Source organism: Hermetia illucens, chromosome 5 (genome assembly GCF_905115235.1).
Source record: "Hermetia illucens chromosome 5, iHerIll2.2.curated.20191125, whole genome shotgun sequence".
NCBI classification, from domain to species: Eukaryota; Metazoa; Arthropoda; class Insecta; order Diptera; family Stratiomyidae; genus Hermetia; species Hermetia illucens.
In genome coordinates, this window is record NC_051853.1 from 115,227,083 (window position 1) to 115,249,656 (window position 22,574).

Below are 22,574 nucleotides of genomic sequence, written 5' to 3' on the forward strand. Positions count from 1 at the left end.
CTCGTGCGCTGAGTTCAATTGCTCTACCACGATCCGAAAAGTAAAGTTCGAAATGTGGCGGGTGTATCAAAACCGCTTCGTGTCTCTGTTAGTGTTCATCAAGGAAGCGCCCTCTCACCACTCCTCTTTGTTCTTGTTATGGACACCGTCACACGGGATATCCAACGTCCAGCGCCCTACACACTGCTGATCTCGAGCAACTTGTCCAAAAATGGAATGATCGCCTCATGCAACACGGTCTCAGATTGAATCTAAACAAAAATTGAATTTTTGATGACCGATCCCCATGAAACAGGCACAATCATCGTCAGCGGCAGTGATCTACCCAGAAGCGAGCGATTTAAATACCTCGGGTCAACGCTGTCAGCGAATGGAGAACTGCGTTATGAAATTGCTTCACGCATTAACGCAACCTGGATGAAGTGGCGTTCCACAATTGGTGTTCTTTCTGATCGGCGTATCAACGGACGTCTCAAATCTAAAATTTACCGCAATGTTGTCCGTCCTGGCGCTCTCTACGGTTCTGAGTGTTGGCCAACTATAAAAGACAATGAACGGCGTCTTGCGGTAATGAAAACGAAGATGTTACCCTGGACTAATGGGATGACACGTTTTGATCACATCCAAAATGAAGATATTCGCGATCGTTATGAGGTTGCACCGATCGTGAGAAGTTGCGAGAGAGGCGTCTTCGATGGTATGTCACGCAATTCGTGCAAAAGAGAATTCAATTGCCAAGATTGGTCTGAATATCGAAGTCGATGGTAAACGACCAAAAGGCAGACCTAAACAACGGTGGCTTGATACGCTGGATTAGCCAGATCAGGCATTTGATAGAGCGAAACCGATCACGATGAGCCGACTCCGCTTGTGAACGGGACAAAGGCTAAAGGAAAAGAAGAAGATATATCCAGATGACTAATAAAAGGCAATTTATACCATTTGAGAAAGGACTTATATGGTTGTTAACTTTGACTAACAGTGGTAATCACTTTCAATGTTATGTTCATATATAACAGCACAGACATAGTTTTGGTGCCGAATAAGCTCAACTTAATGTTGGTATTGTATGAGTATCAGATTTTAGACGAAACATTGATGTAGCGTAGTTAATGCGTCGGTTGGCATCAAATTTTATCCCACTGTCAGCAGAGACAATTCTATCAAGCTAGATAAATTGATCGACACCTTCGACATTCTGCTCGTTAATGCATATAAGAAGAGTGCAATGCGCAGTCAGACTGAAAGCCAGCGAATCCAGAGTCAATTGACCAAGTTCTATGATCCGGTGAATCAACAAACAAGCTTCACCAGTGTAGTTGAGGTGTTTGAAAAGAGATAGCATGGTCCATTGAACCGCTCCAGGAATAAGGCAGCATGCAGAACGCCCCCGACAATGAGAATGAATAGTTTTGGCGAAAGCACGCAACCTTGGCGGACTGTGCTTTGGAATTCCTTTTTGAAATCTAAACGAGCATCTCTTTTCTCTCGTCACTAGGAAATAGCAATGAAATGAAGTGTGGCCAGTTTTTACATTGCGATAGATCTGCATTTTTCCGTTCCATTTCAATATAACATACAACGGAATGTATAGGTACATTTTCCTCAGGTGGTTTGACTTAGTGCCTCTGTTTGGGTTGAGGAGCCAATTAAACTTTGCCTTCTTTTTCATTTAAGAACTTCTCAAATTTTTCACATCCAATGTTACGGATGCCAAAAAGCAAAAGTTAATCCGCTCTTGGATAAATAAGAAACCCACTGCTAAAATATGCCCGTATAATCGGAAATCGGATTTTGATTCAATTACATAGCCATCCATTTATATTTTCAATAGGCAATAACAACAAGAAAAAGAAGACGAAGCAGACAGCTTTTAGGGATATCGAATTGGTGGACCTCGGCGTAAAACCGGGATGTCTGGAGTTTCTTATTAAGGCAGGACTAAACCAAATACCGGTTTTTGCGCCGTTGATGATGATGAATAACAACAGGTGTTATTTTTTAGCTGTGTAAAAAAACTTATCCTAAGCAGATTGTTTACTGGACGGCAGCAATAATATATGATATAGTTTCTCTTCTCATGGAAGCCGGTTCCCGCCTAAACCATTTTTTGCAGCGCGGATATCTTTCTTAAATTGGGATAAAGTGTCAGCTAGTTGCTAGGCATCTGTCTCCGCTATATATCCGAATTAGCCTGAAACTCCTTTCGTGGCTTCTTGACAGGGTAATTCTTTCCAGGTAGGGTTATCACCAACACAATAATTGGATTTTGTTATTGATTCCAGAGTTCCCCATTGGCGCAGATTTTCTTCCAGGATCTAGAAATGCCAGAGGAACTCATGTGATAGGTTAAACTGCTAAAAACAGGTATATCAAACCTACTCTGTATCTTTGTCGGTGCTCATCAAGAAAGTACATTCTCGTTTGTTCTTGTTATAAATTCGCGTGGAAGATCCAATAAACAGGGCCTTACAATGCTCTATGCAGACAGGACAAGCTGGATGAAGTTCTTCCAGCAAACAAATTCCCGCCGCCATGCTTTTTTTTTGTATGTTTGAATCTTGATTGTAGTTTTGTGTGAGTGATGTCAAACTTTTTAACTAACACTCCATATTCAACAATAGATGCTCATCGTGGGCGACCGTTTATTGATCTCGTTTCAATAGGAACAAAAACATTGATTTTTTTCAGGATCCTACCAAATGTCATATGTTTGACTTTAATTGGGCAGCCTCCGGGCTCAGTTTCGTTTATAAACTTTGTATTAATCATTGTTTGAGCTTACTAAATAGTCTTTTGAATTTTAAAAATGAGCAAAATCACGCCCTGGTGAGTTTTCTAATATTGGAAACCGTTCTGTATAGTATATCAAAGGTGAATTTATCACTGGGCGTTCTATTGTAGTCAACAAGTGTAATACATACTTATTTGGAAAATGGAACACTTACCATTCTGTGTCCGTAAAATCAGATCTCACATCCTCGTATACCTCTCGAATGGAATCCTTATCTATAGATGTAGCCATTGGAAGCTGAAATTGCACAAATAAAACACTATATTGTTTCTCATAACCATATATACTACCACAATAGGCATAGTTGATGCTCTAATAAAAGAGGATATGAGTATACCGACGAAACATACGATTCTTATCAAAGATTTTACAATTGCATTCAACTGATAGCGCAAGTCGCTAATGTGATTAACTGAAGTATGCCACCTTCTTCCATGGAAAAAAGAATTATGGCCTATGAGTGTATATTTTCCGCTTTGAAAGATATCATAAGTTGAGAGATTAATTTATTTATTACAGTTTTACAGGTTTTCAATCGGTGACTCTTTACGATAAAGACTTTTTATGTAGAACCAATTATACGCTATTAATATTGAGTAACTTCGAAACAGGAAATGAAGTAATTTGAGTTCACTAAGCTGCGATAACATGAACAAACAAACTCCACAGATATTTTGCGGACCATATTCAAAGTGAAATGTCGCAAAGATTTGCAATTATTCTAAAAATATCACTTCTCCGGCCAGAAAAATATTTATAGAATAGTCGTAAGCCGCATCATATACCAAAAAGTGAGTTGCCGTTATGAATCTTAATCCCCTTCTTTTTCAGCCTTTGCCGTCGTTTTTCGGCCGGCCTTTTGGCCTTTTCTCATCGACTTCGTATGTTCAGACCAATCTTGGAAAGTGATAATCGTCAGCCCGAACTACGACTTTCCCATCGACTTCGATTTTCAGATAAATCCTGGCAAGCAAATTCTCGTTATCGCAAATTACGTGCCATACCATCGAAGATACCTTTCTCGTATTTTTCCATGATCGATGCAACCCCATATCGATCGCGGATATCCTCATTTCGAAAGTGGTCATGGCGTGTTACCCCACTAGTCCAACGCAACACCTTCGCCTCCATAATTGCGACACGCCCTTCATTGTCCTGCGCTAAATTTTAGATTTGGACCCATATATAGAGTAGCTCCAGTTCCTCTCCATTTGTTTCAAGTGAACTTCTGCAAATTTGCTACAGAATAATTAACTTTCACTGTGAAGCCAGATATAAACGAAAGTGGATTATTATCGAAACGACAGCTTCCAGAACAAATAACTTATATAAATAGTTCTTCAGAAATAGTGCACAATTGAATTTTGTAAGTTTTTATAAATGTAACTGTCGTGCACTCAGGGTCCTTACACAGGAAAACACAAAACCTTTCATACCTGACGCGTCCAGTTTCCGGGTTCCTGGTTTGCATCGTTATATTAATATTATTTTTATTTGTTTTTAGTCCAGTTTCTCTCCTTCACGTTAAGATTTACTAACGCTTCTTTGGCCTTGCCTTGATATTTCTATCATTTGCATAGGCCAATATTTAGGATAAATTGTATTTCGGTTTCTAAAATGACATGTCCCACAGGGATGTTAGATATTATTGGCGTCAGTCAGTCACCATGTTATATGATTCTGCTCCTTTTCTTGATAAGCCTAACTACTTTAGGCAAACCCTCAAATGGTTTTATCAGATACTCCACTGTGTCCTTAGATAGGGTTGCTTTTTATAGGAGTCCTGCCATAAGCCTCGTAGGCGGCCTTAAATTATGATTATTACAATTATTGTTCAATCTACAATTATCATCATTTACATTTTTTTCTTTCTACAGATTTTGTCTGTAGTGCGTCTTGGTGCTAGGTACTTTTATTGTTTGTCTCCTGCAGGTTGTACCTGATACTGACATTGCACCGTTTCTCTTTAATACTTGTTAGTACTCATCCTCAAACTATTCGTTTATTTTACCCCAAGGTTCCTGCACCATGATTTCCTCTATGGATTTATACGACCCCCCCCCCCCAAAGATTTCTGACGCCCCATTTTGGTGCATGGAATGGTAGTTTATGGAGTTTAGGTGCATGAATCCGTATAAGAAAATGTTCTGCATCTCCATGCATCTTATAATATCTTATTTGGCCTGTTGTGGTAGGTATTCGAATTGTAATACAAATTTTTCGAAGTCTCGTTAGCAACCCTCGGATTTCTCATGGTCTACCCGTGTTTACGTCCATTTTAAATGCTATCAGCGCTCTTTGACGAAAACGTCGGTGCTGTGGGTATTAAATGTATAGCTTTACTCTCATGATTCACAAAAGTTAACTTTGATGTCTATTTTGAGCAAGCACACCTTTCGAAAGAACAACTGTGCATTTACAAGTTATTTTAACTGATATTCCTCTTTTCTTTATGGTGTTTCTGAGACTTCTGGTTGGGGACATTTTTGTCCTGATTGGGCACACATTTTTAAAGAAGACTCTCTCTGCAGAGTGTGGTGCGCACAAAGTCAAACGCAAACATCCAACTAGAATCTGAATTTGATCCAGAGACGTGCGACCGAGAGACAGAAGGGATAAATATATCCATGTGCGATCATCAGGTCAACCCATTTCTGCAACTTCAAACCAATACTTTGGTCCTTGGCTGGAAATGATTAATTCAGCTCTTGTATAAGAGTACGTCGTTTCAAATTAGGCGTGCTCTATTTTATAGTGGTGCGCTCTCGGCACTCCAAGATTATATACATACAAAACAAGTCAGAAACCGGAAGTTCGGTGCTTCAGGTATAAAAGGCTTTGTGGATTTTTTATATAAGAATATTAGATACACGACCGTTCCATATACAGCATGTAGCGTACCTGATAGGCAATTCGACGTGGTAGCTTTCATGGAGTAGTTCTTTATTTATTATTTACTAGCTGACCCGGCAGACTTCGAACTGCCTCAATCGATTTGTCAGCTCCAACGATAATATTATGGCTATCAGATGGCATCCGATCCAATGCTATTTTGAACATGTTTACTAAATTGTTATTCTGATGCAGAAACATTTGTAATTCGTGGACAATGGTTCTCTTCACTGTTGGATTGTGAGCACAACGATTATCAACTTCCGCATCTGAATTGCCCATAAAATAAATTTGTAAAAATTGATAATCTGCATCAGGTACTGGTAACAGTGTCCCCAATAAGTGATAAATTTGTCCTTGTATCTGTAACTTTTAAAAATTTGTCGATTAATTATTTCCGATGCATACATTTTAGTACATATTGAATATTATAAAAAATTATTATAGACCAGAACCTTGAAAGTGGGCATGAAATTGTCCTGGATAATATGTGTAGCGCCAAATGATATCATCTGGAAACAGCTATTATATTTCTGAATGTTGGCCAAGAAGTGCTTAGAATCATTTTCAATCCCTGAAACTAAAGATCGTAAAGGATCTGGTGGTGGGAGCAATTGTGGCAATTTTACTTTGCCTCCAGCACAACATAATCCAGTAGATTCATGAGTGTATTTTAACGCCTTACAATATTTACAAATTATTTTCATTTCCCCATTACCGATTTGTCAGCACTATAATCAATTGCCGGATCATAGTGCAATGCAGCTCGTTCAAGGACCACAGGAGCATTCCGTCTGCGGATTCGATCAATTTCATTATGTCGTGATTGCTGTTGTTATGTTTGATGTGCACGAGCTCGTTGCATTCTAAGCCTATCTACTTCATTATCACTCACTAAATAACACAATTCTGACATAGCAATACGATTATTTTCTTGATCTGTCTCTCTCTGGTCATCAGTGCGGTTAGCACGTGAGGTAACTCTTCGCACATTTGATTCACTGCGACGACCTAAGTCAGGTCGTCTTCTCCTCGGCATCCTAAATTGTAAATAATCAAAGTGAGAAAATTTTTCGCTCACTTAACAGTAAAGTGTCACAATCGCAAAATATCAAAAAAAGAGCACATTTACTGGAATGTCACTATCACAAAGGATAGCCAAAGTAAAGAAAGTTCTCGCGCACTCATAGATATCGTAATACTTCTTTCCGTGTTCTAAAGTGCAAGAGGATGGATTGGCATATTAATTGGTTGTCAAATCTAACGTCAAATATCATCGTTGCATTCAGAAATTTAATTTGTAACAAAACTTAATATCTAGTCTAGTTTGGTCTTGAAATATTTATGGAAATTCAGAGAAGGTTTAAACGGTGAGAAACAAAAATACTAAAAACAGAAATTCTATTTTCCAATACATGTTCTGAGCTGTGAACATTTGATGTCTTTTGTCTTTTTAGAAATAAAAGATTGTCACTTGGTTGTAATATGAGGTCCGTCAATAAAGTTCAAATTGACTCTAAATTTTATTTAGAAAAAAACGTTTATATGGGAAGAAGAAAAGTGCTGTTTTTAGGGTTTTAGGGGGAGGCAATTATTCGAATTTTTCTCACCTTTTAAGCCTTCCCTAGAGCTCCACGGACATTTCAAAACCAAGATAACATAAACTCGTTCAGCCGTTCTCGAGTTTTAGCGAGACAAACGAACAGCAATTGATTTTTATATATAAGATTGCGAAGAGGCAATTTTGACCCATTATAAATTTGTTGATTATGGTAGGTTTTTCAACAAACGACATCACCAAGATATCACATGCGTGGGCCACCATATTTTTTCATATTTTTCGGCTGGGCACTACTCCTTTTTGCAGCCAGTGTGAAAACAAACATTTGCTTCGAAAAGCGGTGAAACTCATAATTCTTACCAAATAGCAGATAACTCATATAACTCAAATTCAAACTGGCATGTGAAGAAGAGCTCATATTGACCCTGCCGTAACGAGAGGCATGCTACATGATCAATTATCTGCACGGCCATCTTCCGTTCGGTCATTCCTAGGTTTACTATCATTCTCCAATATTTATACTAAGATTACAGAGCCTACTAAATTAACTTCTAAGACATTTCGACATGCTCTATTCTCTACCTAGGACACTCATTTAACATTTGACAGCAAACTAGATATGAATTTCCCCCCAGAAGTCAGTATAGAAAAAAACCCGAACGAATGTAAACATCCGACATCTGATATATTTGAAAGGACTATGCTCAAACGCCTTCGGTAATATGTTCTTATACCATTCATTCAAAGAAAATTACTCCATATCGTCAAGTGAAGTTCAGTACTTGCATGTTCCCAGTCTTGCAATACTACTTTAGAGACAGAAGATCAATATTCGCCTGATTATAAAGCCAAATCTGTTGTTCCTATTCCTGTTGTTTGTTTTGTCTTCTGCTGTATGTATTGTCTATGTTGAACAATGATTAGCACGATGCACAATTAACGTTAACAAAGTCAGTCTTTCCAAGTTATTATATAAACATGTTTCCTCGTTGAACTCAATGGTATATCCATCCATTAGTTCACTATAAACAAATAGCTTTGGAGTCCACGTAGGAGCTTGATTTAAAGGAAGCAAATTAAGATGAACGTGTTCTAAATCATTTTAAACTTTGCTCAAGAGACTGTCCAAACTCCAATTGGGATGCAAAAGTTTGATTTACGAGGCCATCATGACACCTGTCTGAGCCTAGGGTATTCTGCTTTAGGGTTCTGCTCGCCAATCATACATTGAAATTTTTCAAAGATTGTAGCTGACAAAAATGATTTTAATACCAATAATTCCAATAGTTATCTTTGCAAAAAACATATCCCATCTTTTTTAAGGTTTTATGTATTTGAGGGAGTTCTGAGTCCATTTGATGGCGGACCGGACCAATTAGAAATACCATTTTCTTCCTGTTTCTAGTTCACAGGCCCCTCTGTTCTGGGCTAGAACACAATTTATACAAAAACAGACGACTCGTGGTTTCCTCCAGGGCAACTCATCATATTGTGGTTACGCTGCTCCAGGGCAGACATGGGGCGGCGTAACCGAAGTGGTAAGTAAGTTGTTTGCCCCCTTATTTACAATTCTTAATACGACATGGGTATGCATTATATTCATGACAAAATCCGCCTAGTAAATTCAGTTCTAAACCGGCCAAGGTGTATCTAAATTTTGTTTAAGGATTTGAGGAAGCCCTCCAGTTGAAGTTTATATAAGGAGCCAAACAACATCTAGTAACCACTTCGGTCACGCTGCTCCTAGAGCAGAGGTAACACACCATCTGATGGATTGCTTTTACCCTGGAAGAAATCGCAAGTCGGCTATTTTTATATATATTATATCTTATAATACCTTTTAATATTGGTTAGGAGTTTCATATATAAATTTGTCAGGAAATTTTGTAACTAGTCCGTTTTCTTTATAGGAAAGGAAAAGAAAAGTTTTCGTAATGATCTACTAAATGTTCTTCAAAAATTTGGGAGTAAGCCTTCCGGTAAAGAAAAATATATATTTATTAATACATATGAAAAGTTCTGGAATATCTGCCTTATCATTCGAAAAGAGTTCCGTCCTTTTGCATTTTCTTTCGCAAAACTACATATTTTCACACATATGTGCTTTGTCTAAATTCTGAAATTGAGCCATTGGTGATCAATTTATTTTCAAAACTGCACAATGAAATACATTCCCAAATGCGCAGACCCAATTACAAGAGATTAACCGTTTTATTTTTATCTGACTTAAATCTATGTCAGAGCGCGGGTTTCGCCCACTGTGTATCTACAACTAACCAAGAACATTTTAAAATTTTCAGAGCATCTAAACAAATCCGTATACAACACACAAGGTTCACCTCAAATGTACGTATTGATTTAATTCATCGCAACAAAGCCCAAACACTTGAAAACGTTAGTTTAGGCAAAATACGGCTAAACTTTTGTGGGGTCAATATCCGACTCTGTGATACTTAGACTAAAAACCTGTGTATTTGGCTTTCCCAGATTACCTCATAACATTGTATTACTGCAAAACTAGCTTATTATCTTGTGGAAAGGTATAAAAGGATTATAAGGAAGCTGACCCATATATATAGTATTCAATAATAAAATAACACGATATCGCTAAATGTAATCCAATTGAATGTTATAAAAAACAGCATTGGAAACCATGAACCGTACTGTACGGAATTTTGATCGCAGTTGAAGCAGTTAATGTGGAGACGCAATGGATACTAATATTTTCAATCAAAACACAAGCAAATGAAGCAAATGCACGATTAAATCTGCGGATAAAGAAAAATCTTGAAAACTAGATTTCTTTGATAAAAATCAGCCCGTTTATATCCAGAATCTGGCAACTTGTTCATAACGAAACTGTTAATGAATTTGATTTCGTTTGGTGGTGAATAATTGTGTATAATAAACTTGACATTGAACATTTATCACAACGAATATTGTTGATTAGAATAAAACAATTTAGTGGACACCTAAGAAAGAGGTGTAAATTTTTTCCATCAAATCTAGCCATGTGTCAAATGAAAGGTCTCGATTGGTACTTTTTGAAGCGGATGTTAGTCTCGACATTGATTACAAAGTTGGGGTCCATTACTTCAAGAATCAGTTCTCCGAAACTACCTGTTCAGTGATGAAATCGAAAATTTAAAAAGCTAAAACTAAGACAAAATATGAACTCGTTATTTCGTATTCGAAATGTGCAAGGAGAGTTAAAGTGTCTCCAACTCATTGATTATCAATCAATTGCAATCCTACACAAATGAGAAAATTGGGAGAGGATCTTCTCGAAAATCTTCCGAAATCATGTGTGTGGTGAATATGTGTGTGTGAAAACAGATTTGGCTCGAAACCCATCCACTTGTCCAGTTTTACGCTTTAAAGTAGATAAGATACAAGTCGGGAAACCGGAAACTAGACGCTTCAGATATGAAAGATTTTGTGTATTTCTTTTATAAAGAGATTTGAGTGTGCATTTATCCCATTAGCATGTAGCACGTAAAATATGCATATATTATGAGAAAATTTCCACTTTCAAGTGATATTCACATTCATAGTCTTAAATTTGCAGAGATGCGACAGATTTGACCTAGTAGAACTTTGTTAATAATAGTGCTATTTTCACCAAATTTGGCAGCATCATGCTCTATGATGTAGCCCACATCGCTGCAATTTTGTGATTTTCTGTCAATTACTAAAAATTATAGTAATGTATTATTATTAACTTTATTTGAACAAGTGTGGGTATGGAGGGTACTTCGGAGCCTAGGCATCATATAGTGGCAGCCCCCTGATTTTTTCAGATTTTTCGGTTAAGTAGATTCTGAGAATGGGTTCGTTAAAAAATGACCACTTTCAACCCCCCGCACTCCCCACCTTTTCAACAAATATCAAAACTAAGACCGGCATCGAAAAGTACTAACCGAGACCTTTAATTGATACCCCACATGACTATATTTGATGGACAAAAAATTTACACCCCCCTTTTGCATGTATGGGGACCCCCCTTAAATCCGCTATATGCGTGAGCGTTCATAGTTCCCACATTTCTACCAAATTTGGTGTCAATCGCTGTAACCGTCTCCGAGAAAAATGCTTGTGACGGACTGACAGACAGACAGACAGACAGACAATAAACCGATTTTGTGTTTTGTGTTTAAACAAAACCTTAAAAAAGGATCTCAATTAGAGATACGTCTAGAAATGGTTTTTCGATAAAAAGTAATGTCTTGGTGGTATAAATACGACACGAGTACGTAAAATTTTAAAACAATAAAATCTTGAGGAAATTGATAAATTTTGTGTCATTTATATAAGAAAAAGCGAATTCAAGAACTTTACACCACCCAACCGGAAAATCTGAAAAAAACATTTGACGGCCCATACACATGGTATCCAGGACTCAAAATACTTTTCATTGCGATATCTGCTCAAATAAATTTAAGAATAGTAGTGTTTTTTAGAGGTTCCTTCTTTTTCGCTAGTAATTTTTACTTTAACGCGCATATACTGATTTTATGGGAACCACCTGAACTACACGTAACCTCAGCATCTGATCATTTCAATTAATTTAATCGCTAGAAACAACGCACGAACACGTATAGACAAAGAAAAGGTTTTTCATAGCTAGCTTTCACAATTCATATAATAATAATCGTTGGCACAACAATCCATATTGGATCAGGGCCTTCAAGTGTGTTAGAGCACTTCATTCAAGACCGTAACGGTACACTAGGAGGCAATGTGGTCAACATTGCGCTCGCCCGAGATTATTACCCTGATTTGACTCAGGTACTCATTCACAGCTGAGTCGACTGGTGTCCGACGTCAAATCACGATACAAATTCCACTGCCACCAGTGAGATTTGAACCGCGACCTTCCGTACGACAGCCTCACTCAGCTATCCGGGCACACACACACAATTCATGGCATGTTTAAATATGATTTTGGGCATGGCTTGATTTTGGAATCGAATTTTCACTCAATTTTCGCAATAATCCGTTGAATCTTGGCTTCCAAGTACTCAATTATTTCTGGTTTATCGGTGTAGTTATGCGATTTTATATATCCCGAAACAGAATAATCTAACGCAGTCAAAATTCTATTAGTTGTTTTGCGCGCTTTGTGGAATGTGACGCCATTGCGCTGAAGCAACCTGTCAGCAACATTAATGGAAACCAAGTCCTTGCAATGTCCACCTTCAACTGCTACGTTCGAACCATCATTATTTTTTTAAACATATGAACCAATGCTTCTACTTGCCCATAAAGCGCACCAAACGCATTGACGTAGCCATTGAACTTATAGTGTGCTTCATCACTAACTCCGCCATGCTATTAACATAGTATGCTGGTCCCAAGCCCAGGTAAAGGAGGAGGGTTTGAGGCAACGTACTCTGTACTATCCTCAGTAAAACAAAAATAAAATGCTGAGATCAGGGAAAGAGATAAATAGAGTATAGTTGGAGTTATTCTACTATGCTAAATCCTACCTGATCTCTCTTGGTGACAGGCCCCGCGACAGGTCGACCAAGAAAATGCATAGAATGTCGTTACAAACATGATGATCGGATTAAGTCACAGGCCTCGGAGAAATGCTAGGGCGTCCACCTCAGTCGACGCGGCAGGACGGGCCCCGGTCCTGTCGAGAAATGGGCAAGGATTCTTGACGTAAGCAAGTTAGTCCGCACACAACGAACAAAACAAATACGTGTCTGCACGCTAAATGTTGGTACCCTAACTGGAAAGACCGAGGAACTCGCAAGAGCCCTTCGGAAAAGGTGCATTGATATCTGCGCTCTGCAAGAAACCCGATGGTCTGGTTCCAAAAGCTGCGACATTGAACGCGAACGCGGTAAAAATGGCTACAAACTTCTCTATTTTGGTAACCCACACACTCAATATGGTGTTGGCATTGCCATCTCAAAGGGTTTCCGTGATGCCATTAAAGAAGTCGAACGATTTGATGATCGGCTGATGAAGCTCACCATTATATCAGCTGATCGCACTATTCACTTCTTCACCGCGTATGCACCACAGACAGGCCGACCTGATGCCGAGAAAGATGCCTTCTGGCAACTTCTCGATGAAAAGACTTGTCACGTGCCTGCTGACGATTACATAATCATTGCCGGCGACCTTAATGGTTATGTGGGTGAAAAGGCAGACGGTAACAGGTGCCATGGGGGAAAGGGGTTCGGAGCGCGCAACGAAGGTGGCGAGCGTATAATCGATTTTGCGGACACCCATGACCTTGTACTTATGAATACATGGTTCATCAAACAATTGTCTCATCTTCCCACATTTTATAGTGGGAATCATAAAACGCAAATCGACTATATTCTCATAAGACGTCAACATTTTACCACTGTCACTGATTGCAAAGTCGTTCCCTATGAGACCATCGCACCTCAACATCGGCCGTTGATTGCTGTCCTGCGAATTAAGCCACCGATAAAACGGCGTGAGGAATGCACTGGCCCGCCGCGCATTAAATGGTGGCGATTTGGTGAGAAGAACGAAGAAACGGTCTCACTCATACGATTGCCAACCATTACGAATGTGGAAGAATCATGGAACCAAATGAAAGACACGATCCACAAAGCGGCCTCTGCAACCCTCGGGGTCACCAAGCCGGGTAAGCGGTACATCAACCGAGATACTTGGCTTTGGAATGATGATGTTGAAATGAAGGTCCGTGAAAAGAAACGCCTCTACCACAAATTTCTCGACGATAAAACGCCTGCTAATTGGCAAATTTATAAGAATGCCAACCGGGAAGCAAAGAAAGCGGTCGCTGTCACCCGAGCGAACCATTTCAAAAATCTTTACGATAAACTGGACACTCGGGATGGCGAGAGAGATCTGTACCGACTTGCTAAAAGCCGTGATGAACGCACACAGGATATCGAACACTTCTGTTATGTTAATCACAAGAACGGTACTTTGCTTACTGATCGTCGAGCCGCGACGGATAGATGGCGAGAATACTTCGAGCAGATTTCAACTGAAGAATTTGCTCATCCTCCACTTCCACAATCATTACCGACATTTGGAGCAGTTCCACCAGTCAGCGCGGCTGAAGTCGAGGAGGCAATAAAACAAATGAAATCGGGGAAAGCAACAGGACCTGACGACATCGCATCTGAGCTCTGGAAAGCAAAGAGCTGGGACCCAACACCGTGGCTGAGTGAATTCTTTAACCGGGTTATTCAGGAAGGAAGAACACCATCTGACTGGCAAGAAAGTACCACTGTTCCAATATGGAAAAAGAAAGGTAGTCCAGCAGAATGTTCAAATTACCGTCCGATCCGGTTACTTTCCCATACCATGAAGATTTTTGAACGCATTCTTGACAACCGTATTCGCGAAATCGTTGAAATAACCGTGAATCAAGCCGGATTTGTCAAGAACTGCGGAACTACTGACGCAATACACGCTGCGCGGTTACTCATGGAGAAACACCGTGAGAAGCATCGTCCTCTTTACATTGCCTTTCTGGATCTAGAGAAAGCGTTTGACCGTGTACCACACGAACTCATCTGGTATGCTTTACGACAACACTTCGTGCCAGAAGAACTCGTGCGCTGGGTTCAATTACTCTACCACGATCCGAAAAGTAAAGTTCGAAGTATGGCGGGTGTATCAAAAGCGCTTCGTGTCCCTGTTCGTATTCATCGCGGAAGTGCCCTCTCACCACTCCTCTTTGTCCTTGTTATGGACACCGTCACACGGGATATCCAACGTCACACACTGCTTTATCCAGATGATGTTTTCCTAGCATCTGATAGCAAAAATGATCTGGAGCAACTTGTTCAAAAATGGAATGATCGCCTCATGCAACACGGTCTCAGATTGAATTTAAACAAAACTGAATTTTTGACGACCGACCCCCATGAAACAGGCACAATCACTGTCAGCGGCAGTGATCTGCCCAGAACTGAGCGATTTACTCGTAAATACCTCGGGTCAACGTTATCAGTCAATGGAGAACTGCGTTATGAAATTGCTTCAAGGATTAACGCAACCTGGATGAAGTGGCGTTCCACAACTGGTGTTTTTTGTGATCGACGTATCAACGAACGTCTCAAATCTAAAATTTACCGCAATGTCGTCCGTTCAGTCGCTCTCTATGATTCTGAATGTTGGCCGACTATAAAAGACAATGAACGGCGTCCTGCGGTAATGGAGACGAAGATGTTACGTTGGGCTAGTGGCGTTATACGTTTAGATCACATCCGAAATGCGGATATCCGCGATCGTTATGGGTTTGTACCGATCGTGGAAAAGTTGCGAGAGAGGCGTCTTCGATAGTATGGTCACGCAATTCGTGCAAACGAGAATTCACTTGCAAAGATTGGTCTGAACATCGAAGTCGATGGTAAACGACCAAAAGGCAGACCTAAGCAACGGTGGCTTGATACGCTGGATGGGGATTTGAAAGCCTCGAGATTGCACCCAGATCAGGCATTCGATAGAGCCAAATGGCGAAGCCGATCACGACGAGCCGACCCCGCTTGTGAACGGGACAAAGACTGAAGAAAAAAGAAGATCACTAAACAAAATTTTTAAATGAAAGTGTGGATCAATAAAAGAATTTACCGCGCGAACGATGATCATGGGGCTTCAATTCATGTACAAGTTGAATCTTGAAAGAACATATACCAAAATTTTCACGGAAAACTTATATGGGTAGACACAAGTTTATTTGTTGACACAACCAAGAATTGACAAATTTGGGTCATCATAAACTCTACGCTGTATACCATTAATCGTGTTGTGTATGCAGTGTACGTCTTAAAGGATGCTCATTGTCTTTTAGAGTAAACATATTGCGAAAACCATGCTGCATGGGTTTTCGATTGAATTTCACTGATGGAAGATTCTGAGCATCATAAAATGAATGTAATGTCGGAAAAATTTCTCGTCTTCGTCAAAAAAAGTTTGCAAACATACCATACTAACAAATCGGCTGTCACAAAAAGCAATGTTGTCAATTTCAAGTTGCACCCTTCTAAAAAAATAGTGCTTTTGAGAATTTACTGTGAACTCCCTTATAAGTGCGGTCATATAGGTTTGAATGTGAAGCATATTGGAAAGTTTGGTGGAACCCTTCTATTGCTAATGAATTTATAAGAGCTCAAAATTGCCTACTACTACTCCCTAAGGTAAACATACTATGTGGAATGTATTATATAAATGCAATTATCGTGTATTGAAAGATAAAATATCCACCATGCCTTTCATAACTGAAGCGCCGAGCTTCCAGTTTGTGACCTGCTTTTTGTTGCGAGATGCTAGGAAAACATCATCTGCATAGAGCAGTGTGTACGACGCAGAACTTTAAAAGTTATGGGTCACATGTATCATATTATACATGACAAGAATGAGAAGTGGCAAGAGAGTACTTTTTTGATGAATACTATTAGAAACGCGGACATTATCTTAGGGCAACGTTTCCTTCGGATTTAACGATGCGTGTGATTTCTAAAAGTATCACGAATCTTTGGGCTGCCTGACATCCCATTGTTCATTAGATATATTATTTGTATCGTTATCTCACGACTGTACAATTTGTCGCATTGTCTTATCAAATAAAAAACCATATATTTCATCCACTCAATCAATATCCTAATCAATATCCTAAAGATTGCACTTATTCAGTAGCAAAGTTTACACCAGTTAGTCTACAGAAAAATCATACTTTCAGGAGTTAAAATGATCGTAGTTGCTAAATTTTATTCCACTCTCAGCAACAATTGCTTTTTCCACTTTGATTCCAAAGCTAACACCAAGAAACTACATAGCAACCAGCGGTATGTGATAAGCATCCCCCTGACAATTTTCAAATCGAAGACAACGTCACCTGCATCGCAGATTAAAACGTCCCTACGACAATTGCCCATTTGCAGTTTTAATTCTAGCGTCTTTTCTTCATACAACGTATATGTATGTTTGTATATGTGTGCACTATCAAGCACTGCTTAGAGATTTATGCCATAACTTTACATGTACACATATTTGCGCAAACGAATGCGCCCATTCTCCTGCGTAATATTATCTACTAAAATTTCCCGAAGCTTAGATAAATGTATTTGCAAAGTGTGATAATAGCTTTTTCTGGCACGGGAATGTAAAGGAGGTTGCACGATATAATGCCATGAATCATTGTACCAAACTAATAATAATAATGAATTTGTCTCCATATACTTAACCACATTTTGTAGATAAGATATCAAGATTATAACGGGAAATACATATAAGCACATAGCCTTTTTTCTAAAACAGTCCAAATGGCAATTACTAAGCGGATAAATTATATAACAGATGGTAATATTTCTGGATTCAAGCAACAATCACACTGCATTACAGATTAGTAAATTCTAAACTGACTGCAGCATGTGATGAATTACTTATTTATTCCAGATATGAACGTAACGAACTAATTGAAAAAGGAATTGAAAGTCTTCCATGCCGGGCATTGAGCAAATCTCTTTCAAGAACTCTACCAAAGATCTAGGTGTTAAAGAACGAAATAAAGATTTAACTTCCTGTTAAGATTTTTTAATGTTTCACATGCTAACCAAAAGTTTAAGTTTTGTACCTAAAGATGTCCTATTTGCTTCTTTGTCCAAGTAGAGAAAATAAAGTTCGCTTGATGAGAGCCCTTGTTATGCATATCCGTATCGCCTAATCGATGAGCATTATTAGCAAACTCATCCCAACATAAACATAGAAATTCAATCAATCAGCATTTTTCTTCTTCTTTAGCTATTACCACTTTCAGAAGCGGAGTTGGCTCATCTTGATCGGTTGCGCTATTTTCTTCTGCCATAGACCTGATTTGGACGCAGTCGAATGGTTCTCAAATCACCATCTAGTGTACCAAGCCATCGTTTTTTCGACCGGCATTCTGGTCGTTTCCCATAGATTTCGGTGTTCGGACCAATCTAAGAAAGTGAATTCCTGTTCGCGAGAATTATTTGACCATACCATCAAAGACGGCTCTCTCGCAATTTTCCCATAATCAATGAAAATCCATATCGATCGCGAATATCCTCACTTCAGATATAATCATTCTGTGTTACGCCATTAGTACAACATCTTCGTCTCCATTACCGCGAGACACTCTTCATTGTCTTTTATAGTCGACCAACATCTGACCCTGATCCCATATGGATTGTTGCGCCAACGATTATTATAACATTCACAAAACATGCCAGCTTGGAGCGCCACTTCATCCAGGTTGTACTTATGCGTGAAACAATTCATAACGCAGTTTTCCATTGGTTGATAGCAGTGATCCAAGATATGTAGATCGCTCAGTCCTGGGAAGGTCACTACCACTGACAGTGATATGCTTGCTTTACTGAGATCTGCCGTCAAAAACCGGGTTGTATGAGGCAATCATTCCATTTTTGAACAAGTAGTTTGAATACTGTGGTGGACTGCCATCGTTTTCCAATATCGGAATGGTGGTGCTTTCTTGCCAGTCAAAGATTTAAATCGATCAGTTCTCAGCAGGTAACAATGATAGGCCTATTTTATTGGGGTTGATCGTGAAACATTCTGCGTATTAGATCCTCAAGTCGCATTAGGCGACCATTCCACTTTTGAACAAGTTGACCGCGAACACCTTGTTGCCCTTAAATATCAGATGTATGTATGTATATGTCGAATGCTGACAAGTATTGAACGTCCGAAGACGTGATTTTGCAAAACAAATTAACCTTTTGAAATGGACATTTATACTAAAACACTTCCTCAGAGGGCAATGACTGCGGGAAGCACGCTAAGGCAGGGCAACACCCAATTAGATTTTAATTAACGACGGAATATCCGAGGCTGGAGTAACTGTTGGCTAAATATTAATAAAAAGGCAGTAAATTGAAAGGGAAAAGTCTATAACCTGGCAGAATAGTTGCGAATACTCAGAACTTAAGTCAGTACTGCATTAAGGTAAGATTACTAGAACAGATTGTTACAAATTCATCGGCTGGAATCATCTCCAAACTGTTTCTTAGTTACATATATAAACTGCCTTCAATAAAAGAAAGAAGAAAGAATTCTATTTGAAATTATACACACATATATGTTATTCCATTTTTCCGCAACTAATATGGTATCCCTTTGCTATGACTAATGCCTTCACATATTTTCTCCAGACACTGACTGCACTATGTTTTCTACATAATCGTCACTTAACTATCTGTCGTTTCTACGTTATTTCTAGATATCGAGTGCTTTTTATTATTTTCCCTTTCAACTTAAGCTTCATCAATATATTAACATTTTCTATCCGGTTGGTGCCTGGAGTTTAAACAAGTCACAATCGGCTACGATGTTTGAGATTGTTATCCTCTTGTAGAATCAATCATTTGAATCCGTCCTATACAACGATCTGACAGACTTCAACAATATTTTCTGGTATAATTTCACCATAAACTCTGCGTCGAGATTTCTGGCAATGGTATGAAACGTACCGATTCTTTGCTGAGAGAAGAATTCGTAAACGTGGACGTTTACTGGTTGTTTAAATGTCCGTTACAAAATCGTTCCTTATTTTTCGCCCAGGCTAGCTTCCACCAACAACAAATTCCAATGCCTATTCACTTCGGCGACATAAGGTACAGTGCGGCGTTGGATAATTAAATTATGAAACTGTGAATTTATTAAGGAACGCACGAATTTTCATCAGAATCTAATGACCATAATAAGGGTGGTCAAATTAGTACAAGATCCAGAACGAAAGAAGCGCAAAAAAGTCAGGGGAAATTTAGCCAGGCAACACTAGTGACGCAGCACCAGACGACTCCAGAAAGAAGACCTTATAGTGGAGCTCTAGAAATTGAACGATGTAACCGCGGATATACTTTTGAATTAAATTAATATTTCTTAGGGGTTGCCACACAGGAGATACAGTATAATAATATAGATGAAATCACTACGAAGGAGGTTTCTAAGGCCTTGGAGAAAAATTTCGACCTTATTAAACTTCAAAAGCAGTAGAAACGCGAGAAACCTACGGTGGGGCGCAGACGATCTTTCAGCAGCGTAGTAGCGGATAGCCGAGTAGTTAGAGCACAAGGCGGCTGTCGTGCGGAAGGTCGCGGTTTAAATCTCTCTGGTGGCAGTGGAATTTGTAACGTGAGTTGACGTCGGATACCAGTCGACTCAGCTGTGAATGAGTACCTGAGTCAAATCAGGGTAATGATCTCGGGCGAGCGCAATGCTGACCACATTGTCTCCTACACGCTATCCTGTAGTGTACCGTTACGGCCTTGAATGAAGTGCTCTAACACACTTCAAGGCCTTGGTCTAATTGGATTGTTGCGCCAACGATTATTATTATTATTAGTAGGGGTTGTACACAATCCTCTCCTGTTCGCTTCCTTATGAGGTATAGGGGATCCTCATCAGCACTTGATGCTGTGCCCATGAAGAGCCTATAATAGCACTTAAATTCCTGGCAGCAGAGAGATGTTAAATAGACTGGATTATGTACCAGCTTATGAAACAAATACCCCTGACATGATACTGCACATACAAGAACCACGGTCAGTCAGAGACTTAACAGGCTTGCGTAGACCCTGGCCATCAAGAGTTAATAAAACTCCCGAAACGGGAGATTTGTAAGGGCGCACATAAAAGGAATCTATGAATATAGTCGATATGCTTTTCCTAGCGCCACAGTTGTCGAATATGGGCAATACTCTAATGTTCAATTCAAGAGGACGTAATTTAAAAGCCATAACGAGGGATTTTAATGCATGTACTCTTAAGTGGGGTAGTTGACCAGCGAATGTCAGGGGACGTACTTTGCTCATAGTATTCGACGAGGTAGACGTAGTACTCGGGTGTTACCAGCCCACTTTCCGAGGGAGAGTCCTGAGTGAAGACCAACATGGCCAAGAGAGATCGAACTTCTGAAATTACTCCAAGAGTAAATAAATATTCGTATTTATGTGTTTACGTGTAAGAATTTTCGTAAATAAATGAAACAAATGATAATGAAGTAAGTGGTCTTTTCTAAAATAACATGAAATGCATATATACTACTATTTAACAAAACCGATCAAATTCTGTAATAAACAGAAATCTTCGTTTACGTATGTATGTGAAAAAAAGTACAATTTCAATTTTAATTCACTTCTTCTATCTAAATGCAAAGCAGTGAATCTTTCTTCGGCATTAAATTTCAATCGACGCAACCATAACCTTAACTTTGAAAATTTAAACATTAGAATGAAGATAAATCGTACGTAAAATAAATTATAAACAAATCTTTAAACCAAAAAAACCTTTAGTTGATTATTCACACTCAAAATATAACTGATATGACTGAACTGAGATGACTTAACCAAATTTATACATAGACACAAAAAAACAATGTGTAGTGTAGTGTAAGTAGTATTTCTCAAAAAGATCCCCTATGGAAAACGCACAAAGAGTTGTTTTTAATTAAACAGTATCGAAAAATTTCGGATATGCTTCCGATAAGAAGGGGAAGAAGAAGGGTTTTTATTAGTAAATGACCCCAAAAGAAAAGACATCATGGAGCACGGAAAAACGCATACCCTTGCCATCTATCGATTTAACACCATTTCGACTCCAAAATGTGCATATTCAAAGTTCTAATTAAAAACCGAATACATTCAATTGTAAACCTAGTAACTGCAAAGGAACTACAGGGGGCAGAACATAGCTATTCTCACCGGTAGCCAAGCAGCGATCAAGGCACTTAGGTCCAACCAGGTAAACTCTAAACTGGTATGGGAATGCCTTGAGGGACTGAATACACTCGGCTTGTCCAACAAGATCTGGATACTTTGGGTCCCAGGCCATGCTGAGTTGGAAGGCAAGGAGGCAGCGGATGAACTAGCCAAGAAGGGAGCAGGGATGCCTTTACACGGGCCAGAACCCTTCTGTGGAGTCGGAAACGGTTTCATGGCTATGAATCTAAGAAACGAAGAGAAGCGATTGAGGGAACTATATTGGGCGGGCCTACCAGGGATGGAGCAGTCCAGGGTGCTTATTGGGGGATACGAACCCATGCGTACAAAGGATTGCTTAAACCTCACCAAAAAGAACCTCCGAATCATAGTGGGAATTCTCACTGGTCATTGTCGGCTGAACTATCACCTAGGGAAGCTAGGGATATCTACGGGCACTGCCTGCAGGTTTTGTGAGGAGGAGGATGAAACCTCAATGCATGTCCTGGGACAGTGTCCGGCACTTGTGCAAAGTAGGTCGATACATATGGGAGAACACTTAATACCAGATGCAAAGCTGAAACATCTGGAAATGGGGAACATACTAAAGTTCCTAACG

The 22,574-nt window shown here is 39.3% G+C and overlaps 1 protein-coding gene across 1 annotated transcript in view; it reads right to left on the bottom strand.

Moving 5' to 3' along the window:
- Positions 1–22,574, bottom strand: part of LOC119657130 (coactosin-like protein) — a 53,730-nt gene that overhangs the window by 10,478 nt on the left and 20,678 nt on the right. The window contains exon 2 of the mRNA XM_038063900.1: positions 2,949–3,031. Coding sequence (XP_037919828.1) covers positions 2,949–3,031 — 83 coding nt within the window. The remainder of the gene's footprint in view (positions 1–2,948; positions 3,032–22,574) is intronic.